This window comes from Xiphophorus couchianus, chromosome 22 (genome assembly GCF_001444195.1).
Source record: "Xiphophorus couchianus chromosome 22, X_couchianus-1.0, whole genome shotgun sequence".
Classification (NCBI taxonomy): Eukaryota; Metazoa; Chordata; class Actinopteri; order Cyprinodontiformes; family Poeciliidae; genus Xiphophorus; species Xiphophorus couchianus.
Window position 1 is genome coordinate 1,732,280 of NC_040249.1, and position 9,332 is coordinate 1,741,611.

The 9,332-nt window shown below is 39.5% G+C and overlaps 1 protein-coding gene across 1 annotated transcript; it reads left to right on the plus strand.

Moving 5' to 3' along the window:
- The first annotated feature begins 733 nt into the window (after nt 1-733).
- Nucleotides 734-4,152, plus strand: borcs7 (BLOC-1 related complex subunit 7). Its single transcript, XM_028008001.1, has 5 exons — nt 734-901; nt 2,744-2,806; nt 3,182-3,225; nt 3,306-3,326; nt 3,427-4,152. The coding sequence occupies exons 1-5, from the start codon at nt 770-772 to the stop codon at nt 3,476-3,478; spliced, it is 312 nt and encodes a 103-aa protein (XP_027863802.1). The 5' UTR covers nt 734-769; the 3' UTR covers nt 3,479-4,152.
- Nucleotides 4,153-9,332: the final 5,180 nt, after the last annotated feature.

A 9,332-nucleotide genomic window follows, 5' to 3' on the forward strand; every position in this document is an offset into this window, starting at 1 on the left:
CCCTTAGTGTAAATTACCTTGAGAAATAATGAGATTTGGTTACATATAAAAACAGGCTTTAACGCAGAAATATGATCAAATGTTACAAGCCATACATGTCATACAAATGGAACAGATGCAGAGTTACATTCACCATCCAGCGCTGGGGCCACACTGAGCTCACCTTATGGATGAAACCAAGTGAGGCAAAGACTGTAGCGGGTTTAGCTTCTGATTCTCCTCTGCAATCTGTACTCTCCCTAAAGGGTAGTCTAATCAATCTGAGTCTGTTTACATATGACTGGTGGCAGTCGCACGTAAACATGGCTATGTAAGCTGCAGCGTGTGCGGTAAGCAGATAAAAGAGGCTAAAAGGGATGGAGAAAACAATAGAATCCATAACAATGGTTTCAATTTTTTATTTTACCAATAAAACTCTGTAAATACTTCTGGAAGTCCTAAGGAAACTTTAAGGTTAAATTAAATTCTGTTTTAATATTGCATAATAAGCCAGATTATTTAGATATTTTTTCAAATAGAATCTATTTTTTTTAAAGTCATGTGAAGTAATTGAGTCTTTATTATGTAGTTGTTTCCAAATATTTTAATGTATGAGCAGAGGAGGACACTGGTAAACTACCGAATGGACGACAGACTCAAAATGTGAACCGAACTTTAATGTTTTGCTTTATAACGATCTACAATAACCGGCGCCTCATGAACGCGTTGCTACTCAATTTAGGACCTCTTCGGGTGCCGTTGTTTTTGTTTTGTTTTTTTAACAAGGAAAATGGCGTCAGCTGATTCTCAGCCGCGGTTCGGGCAGTCTGTTAAAGGATTATTGTCCGACAAGGTGGGCTCCTGTAGCGGGGACGTGATTGCGTTGACCCGCCAGGTGCTGAAAGGATCCCGCAGCCAAGAGGTAACGCAACACAAGCTTTGATTATTGTTTTCGTCACACTATTGAACATTACTGGACAACCACCGGAAACAAGTACACATTACAAAATAAAAGCATAGCTACGTTACTCTTAAAGCGTCTTAACAGGCTCCAACATATGGACTTTAATAAAAATAATATTGTAGCAGTTCTTCATCAATATCACCGGAATCATGTATATTTTTATGTTTACTTGCTAAGCAACACATTTTCCAGAAAAATGGCTAAGCCGGCCGGTTACAGGGCAGTCCGCCAGCGGCCCATCTAAAAAATGTCAGCAGCGAATTTTAAAATATGTTATCGAAAGAGATTATTGACAATGTCTTCCGATAACCTCAACTATAGAGTTTTAAAAAGGCAAACACAGTGAAATACATTTCAAATACACATATATTTCTTAAATGGATCTTAAGACAAGCTACGTAAAACTGGTCACGTTTAAAAATAAGATAAACAAAAAGAAATATTAACTGTTTCATTTGATGGCACTCATAAAAATATAATGTTTGTTACTGGTTTCTCAGTCGCTGACTGGGTTTTTTTTTTAATGACTTTTTATTTTTGTGTTTAAGATGTAAAGCGCTTTGAACAGCCCTGCTGTACAAATAAACTTGACTTGATTAAAAATGGACAAAGTATTTGTCTGATTTACTAAAAGCCACAAAATTCAAGTTTTTATTTCCTTAGGTTTTCTTGCATTTTCCTAAGCCCACTTCCTTTTTTTTTAGGTCATTGCAGCATTTTGATTCGCTGCTTATGATTGGTTGTTACTCGTACAGTAATTTACTAGAGATGCTCTGATTGGATGAAGAAGACCTGCGTTTGACTTGTCGTATTTATTTTTTAATGCACAATACGCATGCGCGTGAACATCTTTTAAATGATTTTTCTCGGCTGCACATTGCTTTGGATCGGAGTGTGCTGTTTTTAAATGATTGCACAATATTGTGTGTTGTAATTTTGCCCTTACCTGGCCTGTATTTTGTACTGCAGTATGTAACTTTTATAAGAATATGTTGTTGTTTTTTTACATAATGGTTAAAACTGTTATTATGTTGTGACAGTCTGTGGAAGAAATGGAGGTCCTTCAAAATTCCCCCATAATATTTCTGTTCTACTTTATCAAGTTGCAAGTGCAGGCACATAGTGAAGTGTTTGCCTGAACATGTTTTGAGCGCATATGAGTGAGCATTTGTGTGAAATAAAATCATATGCCACACAATATTCCTTTGTCTCAAAGATATATGTGCATACATCTTGTTCACTGCGCACTTAGCACGGATATGAAATGCCTTGGTGCTATTAATTGAACTTTTAGAGGTTTGCGTCGAGCGCACGGGAGTCAAGCAAGTTTTCTTAATATATCAGAGAATCATCTGTTTTGTTCAAAATATCACTTGCACCTTTCTAGATTCAGTTAAAATCAGGCATATTTATTCCTGCTTGGTCACAAAATACATTTTCATACCATTTAATAAATAATTTGGACTTGACTTGAGACCTGCATGTTTATTTTGGGACTTGACTTAATGTGATGTTATGGGGAGTTTGCACATCTGTGAAGGCACCACATGTGCTGCCGTCCGAGCAACGTCTCTTTCAGTGACATCCCTACGTGTTCCAGCAAAACAACGGCAAGCCACATTCTACCAATGTAGCAAAAGCTTGGCTTTGAAGAGTGCTGCTGTGAGACTGGCCTGCTAGCAGTGAAGAACTATTTCCCCGTTTGGGTTGAATTGATCACCCAAAAATGTAATGTTTGTGTTACTGAAATGAAGGAATTTATTTTTTGTCAATAATGTCTTCATTATTGGTGTCTTTCAGCTTCTTGGCCAAGCAGCAAGGAACATGGTGATCCAAGAGGATGCAATTCTGCACTCTGAAGATGTATGTGATCATTCTTCCTTAGGGTTTCCCCCAGTGTACCATAAGCCTGGCGGGCCACCAGGCTTAGCATTGCTTATTAATTTAAGTTTTTTTAAAATATTTTATCATTTTTGTAAGACTTTATAGTTGTAGTTCAGGTGTTAATCTCCCAATCTTTCAATAACACATAATTATCAAGTGATATTTTCAAATTTCCCGTCAACTTTAAACATTTTTTAACTCAAAAACACGACGGGCCGGTGGATGAATGACTGCCGTAGCGCCCCAATCACTGGGCTTAGCAAGTTTTCTGGGGGAAACCTTGTTCCTGTTTGTGATTCTTCTCTGAGCTAACTAGAGACCGCTGTTGTCCCGTTCGTGTTGTCTGTCCTCCAGAGTCTGAGAAAAATGTCCATCATAACAACTCATCTACAGTACCAGTAAGTATCACTCAACTGCTTCACTTTAGACTGTGCTGTGGAGGAAAGCATAGTTAAAGCCTGTGTGTCTCCCCTCTCAGACAGGAGGCCATCCAGAAGAAGTAAGTCTCAGCATGCCAGCGTTGTTTAGGCTGCACTCCGTATCTCAGAGTAAAGACACAACAATGAAGCCACGACGTCTCACTGTCCTCTGTCCCTCAGTGTGGAGCACTCAAAGAACCTGCAGGACCAGCTGACGCATCTGCTGAAGTGATGCAGCATGACGACAAGGCGTCATCACAGGAGGTTAATGTAACGGTGCTTCCTGAGGCCCCCTGCTGGCCTGTGTGACGGGGCAATCATCACCTCAGCTTTTGCTGCTGTAGTGCAGACAGTGGGCTCTGTCACCAGCTCTTGTGTGTCACATTCATGTTTGATCAGTGAAATTAAGTTGGCTGTTTTGGATGAATTGCACAGCTAGACTGGTTACATGCGAAGTGTGTTTGACTTTTTAAATTGAAAAAGTCTAAAGTGTTTTTGTGGGGCTTCATTCAGTGGATGAGAAGGACGGGGTGAATCGCTCCAGAGGGTTAAGAAAGCAGCTCTTCAGGATGCCACTGGCGTCTGAACACAGACTTTGATTCAGTTCAGTTTATTTTATATTGTGCCAATTTACAACACATATTATCTGGAGGCACTTTATATAAAATGTAATTTTGATTCTAGTCAAATCCTGTCAGATAGTGCATCGAGATCAGTCCCTTATTGGACTAATTTAATCCCAGCAGGTTGGATGGAGTCATTGACTTGCAGAATTCACCCCCCTCCCATCCTCTGGGGGGAGCAGACAGTGTCATTGACTTCTACAGCATGCATGTAGCGACGGTGGAGAGAAAGAAAAAAAACAACCCTCCCCTTTAACAGGAATAAACCTCCAGAGGAACCTGGCTCACTACGAGACGCCATTTGCCACAACCGACTGGTGGTTTGAGAAGACAGAGCAGAGACACAAAACAGAAATGAAAAAGCTGAAAAGTTCTACGTTAATGAAAAGTAAAAAGTTCAAGAGGAGAGGGAGAATGATTAGCTGATGGTAGCTTTATTTCAACCCTATGCCCTCCTCCAGGAAGGAATCACAGCCTCAAGAGAATGACATGTACCTGGATTGGCTGCGTCAGTTGAAATAACAGCAAATAACGCAAATTGGAGCGTTAAGTAAAAGAAGAAGGAGGTAGATGGGGATTGGGTGCAACATTCAATTTGAAGGTTTAGATCTGGCGTGTTGAACTCAGTTTCATTTTGGGCCAAATCAAAAATCTGACTGTTCTTAAAGGGCCGGTTGTGCCAGAATGTGTGGATGAAACCAATTCAACTGTTAAAATATCAATAAACAGATGTTTGTTTCAGCATTCAGTAAGTGTTTCTTAAGATTAAATAATATTGAACATCTTTTCACGCTGATCCATCCAGGATTTTGTGATTTTTTAATTTCTTTTTTGCAATCAAAATCACAGATTTTGTGGTGCCAATTTAGAAATATTTGTAAGGAATTTCACGCTAATGTATGACATTAAATGTGACTTTTTATCAATCGCCTCATCGATCATGGACTACAACTTGGCATCAAGTAAGGCTGAGGCAGCAGTTGAGTTTTTGGTTAAAAGCTCAACGTTGTTAACCAGTTTTGAGAAAAAATTGCTGTAAAATCAGAAAAAATATGTGGGGATCTGTCGATTTTTTTTTTTTTTGCAACTTTTGCAGATTTGTGGAAAACCCTATTGCAGGGACTTATTGATGTAATGTAGAGTCTAGAGGGCCACATAAAAGGCCACAGCGATTTGGCCCCCGGGCCTTGAGTTTGACACATGTGGTTTAGATGAAGCAAATATTTTTGATCACTCGGAAAGTGCAGCTGACTCAAAACGGTCCACACATACGTCAGTTTCCACGGTTACATTGAGGATGAATCGATCACGTTTTGAGGGTGCCAGTAGTTTTATTTTTAAAAGAATTTTATCTTTGATGAATATCAAAGTCGTCACTGCTGAGAGCTGGGTGGGAACAGATGACTCAACAGAGTTATGAGTGTTTAAGTTTGGCAACTGGATTTAGTTTTGGTTTAGTCTCAATACTGAGGAAAACCTCAAATGTTAAATGTAGGTAAGACGTACACTGGCTCCGAAAAGTCTCAACACCCCCATTAAAAGTAGAGAGTACTTTATTCACGCATAATGTGACATTTATATTCTTTTATTACCGGACAAGGTGAGAGAAATGCAAAAACCCGGCTCCATAAATCCATCCATCCATAATGGGGTTGCAAGGGGTGCTGGTGTCTATCTCCAGCGGTAAACGGGGCGAGAGGCGGGGTCACCATGGACAGGTTGCCGGTCCATCATAGTCCATTAAATTGCACACCCTTAAACTAAAACTGTTGAGCAACTTTTGGTTCAGTTGCATCATTCAGTTTCTTTGTGAGTTCACAAAGAAACTGAAGGAAGGAAAATAAGCTGAAAGAAACTGTATCTATCCTGGTAGGAATCTCTTGACTTTTGCGACTTAAGCTAAAGATTGCAGAGGTTAGAATGAATCTCATTGTACGGTAAGATTAGGAAAAACACCTACAGCATCGTATGCAAACACAGGAACTGATCTTTCAGTTGTGCTGTAAGATGCAGGGGCTGTAAAACTTTGTCAAGGCGCTGTAACACGTTCTGTTTGCCGCGGCCATCGTTTTGGTTCTCACTTTTGTACCAGAAATGGCTACAAAGTTGTATTGAAGGCCAAAGTCCTGACCTCACCGATTAAAGATGTGGCAGGCCACATTCAGCATTTTAAAGGCAATAAAAAATGTCATTTGGCACGGTTCAAAATTTCAAGAGAATGCAATAGTTTGTGAGGTAATACAGTATTTCTCAGAATTATTATGAAGGCGGAACCACAGTAATCCAGAGAATATTTCTTTATGGGTCCGACGAGCTGAGAAAATGTCCGTGACCTTTCATTTCAGCACGTGACGATGGTGAACAATTTTATCAGCAGCCTGGAGGCCAAACGGCAGATCGACCCTGACAACAGCCCTGAAAGCGCTCTTCGGCCCGTTTCGTCGAGCCTCACGTGTTCTCACAAGTCTGGAATCAGGGTTTGGTGCTGCTGCTGATGACATCCAGAGAGTACAGTGTCCTTCAGCGTTCACAAACATCACCTGCCAAAGAGCTTTTAATCAGAGAGCAGTCGCTGGTGGTTTGGTGGGAAGATGAACGCAGAGGTACGCCGACAAGGTTAAACAGCACATGAGGAACCTGTAAAGGCTAGTTCAATGAGAGCTTGTGAATTCTGCCATTTCCATACAACAATAGTTGTTTTTTTGTGTTGTTTTTAATGCTGTTTGTTCCATTGTGGGACTGCACAGTGGTCAGATCCCAGCCTGCCATCTTTCTGCATGAAATTTTCATATTTTGCCTGTGCATTGATGGATACTCCGGCTTCCTCCCACAGTCCAAAAACACGACTTTTAGGTTAACTGGTCCCTCTAAATTCTCTTTAAGTGTGAGTCTGTGTGCGTGATTGGTTTGTCCTGTTTTTCTCTTGTGTTGCCCTGTGATGGACTGGCTACCTGTCTAAGTGTGTACAACCCCTCACCCCCACTGGAGGCACCAGCAACCCTTGGGTCTTGTCGTGACCCCACACCTGTTGGTTAATGGATGGATGGATGTTCCATAATAGTGGCAGTATGCACCCCTTCCCCCCCGGTGTCAAGCCGTGCGGCTGATGCAGAAGTTAAGTGTCTGATTTTCTCTGAAAGAAAACTGGGTTGCATTTCATTGTTTCGAGCTCCAACCCCCGTTTGTATTGCAGGATCAGTGAGGAACATTTTACATTCCTCACTTTTACTCCAAATTCAGTAATTAGTATTCTTTTAGCATAAATGCTGCTTCCTGCCCAGAGGTGAAAGGAGTACAAAACAATATACTCCAGTAAAAGTACAAATGAAATTGGACTGAAATACATGTAAAGTTAGCAATGCAAACTGTTGCTCAAATAAAAGTAAAAAGTAGCTCGTTAAAACTTTCCTCAGAAGAAAGTTCCACTCATGGTATTCAGAAAGTAATTAAAGGAGCATCTTTATAAGTAAAATTGCAACACATTTGAGTTTTTTTCATTTGTAAAATAATATTTATTAGAATCATGTATTTTCTTTCCACTTCACAATTGCACCCCACTTTGTGTTGATCTTTCACACAAAACTTTGTGGGTGTAACATGACAAAAGATGGAGAAATTCAGCGGGTATGAATACTTTTGCAAGCCACTTCAAGAATTGCATTATTAACTTGGTCATGTTCATAAACAGAGATTGTATTTGGACATGGCTATATCAGGAAAAAATGTGAACTTTAATCACAAGTTGCGTGTCAAAAAAAACGCACGCAATGTCATCGTACAGAACACGAGAGAAGCAGTACAGAATGTTAGAGTCTCTGTTAGCGCAGCTCTACGTTTCACCATGTAAATGATACTAAAAACTCAACCAAAATAAAACAAACGACTAAAATAAATTTGTTTCTGAAAACATTGTGGACTCTGCCTAAATCTGAGCAACATACCGAACCCTGATTTTTGTGCTACATTCACATTTAACCAATTAGAATCTGCTTTCTGATAACGGACCATTTTCAAAATCTGCCATCCTTTTCATTAACCCCTCATTTGCGTATTGAATTATTTTTTTTTATCACACTTTCAGCAACAATGCAGCTGAAAATGCTTTACATTATGCGATAACCTAATAATAAATGCTGTGGTTTCACTAAGATTTAACAACAATTATTTGTTTTTTTTCATCTGTCACTTACTAATGGAGCTGCCTACAGAAATAAATCATATTTTCATGTTTTTAAATGATCTTAAACAAATCAGTTTAAATACAATCCACACATTTTATTATAGCAAGAATCTTTATTAAAATATTTCAACACTGAAACAATGTCAACGAATACGGCACAGCAAAAACAAAAATAAAAAGCATGCATGAAGTGTGAAGGGCTGCAGGCTCTTATCAACCAAATGTCGATTTGGCTAAATTTGGCTTTTGGATGAATATTGAAGAAGTCGTTTCCCAGCAGCTCGGTAACAAGAAAGCAAAACTGAAACTCTGAATCCTTATCCTGCGGTGTGTTTCGTGAACTTCGATCAACGAAACATTCCAGCACGTGAAACACGTCTGCAGCCGCGGCGGCATCAGTGACGACACTGGTGCCCACAGAGACACTCTGTTACAGAAAACGGCTCTTTAGGGACAAGAGACTGCAAGACGTCCACCCTGTTCACCCATTAACAGTATCAAGTCAAGCGACGGGTCAAGTCCAACATAAGGAAAATCAACATCGACGCAAACATGTCTGTTATAGCACAAATGCAGGGTTATGTTGTGTTACTGTGTGATTCAACAGGAGGATTCAGAATGACACGTATCACAGGTCGTCAGTTCATGTAATCCTCCTGACTGAAGGAGCAAATGCTCTGATGTGTAGAAGTTAATTTGGCCTCTACTGGCCAAAATAATTAATAGCTAAACTGTCATATCAGCTCAGCTGTTCATGGTTGCAGGATTTCCTATTCTTTGTTTTACAGTCTAATATCCAAAAATTCTGACTATAATTCAATATTTTTACACAGGGAACAACAACAAAAAATCAAATTCACATAAAGATTGGATTTTTAAGCGAAACAAATCCAAATGCTTAAATCAAGCAGACAACAGAGATGACGTGAGATTGTTTAAAAAAATTCTTTACAACAAGTAAACCCATCATGTCGACTAGGAGTAGAACAACAAAATCAGGATGATAGCACAATGAGTATGAACACTTTATTTGACAGGATGTGCATAAGGCTGACAGGACACTGTTATAAACACGACGTAACATCTGTTATGAACATGAAGGAGTCTTTATTAATAGTGTTTATGACTGTTGTCATGAAGTGTCATTCAGTAAATAATGACACTTTTAATGCAAAGTTGCTCTAAAAGTTGCATTAGAAGTCCATTAAAAGTGTCAACTTTGCACTGAAGTGTCACTATTTACAAAATAATGCAAAGTCGGCACTTTTAATGGACTGCTAATG

What these genes read in the sequence shown, in the direction of transcription:
- borcs7 (XM_028008001.1), top strand. Translation starts at nt 770, where the DNA reads ATGGCGTCAGCTGATTCTCAGCCGCGGTTCGGGCAGTCTGTTAAAGGA. An exon ending in CAATTCTGCACTCTGAAGAT is followed by an intron (nt 2,807 to 3,181) that starts GTATGTGATCAT and finishes TCTGTCCTCCAG; the next exon opens with AGTCTGAGAAAAATGTCCAT. An exon ending in ACAACTCATCTACAGTACCA is followed by an intron (nt 3,226 to 3,305) that starts GTAAGTATCACT and finishes CTCCCCTCTCAG; the next exon opens with ACAGGAGGCCATCCAGAAGA.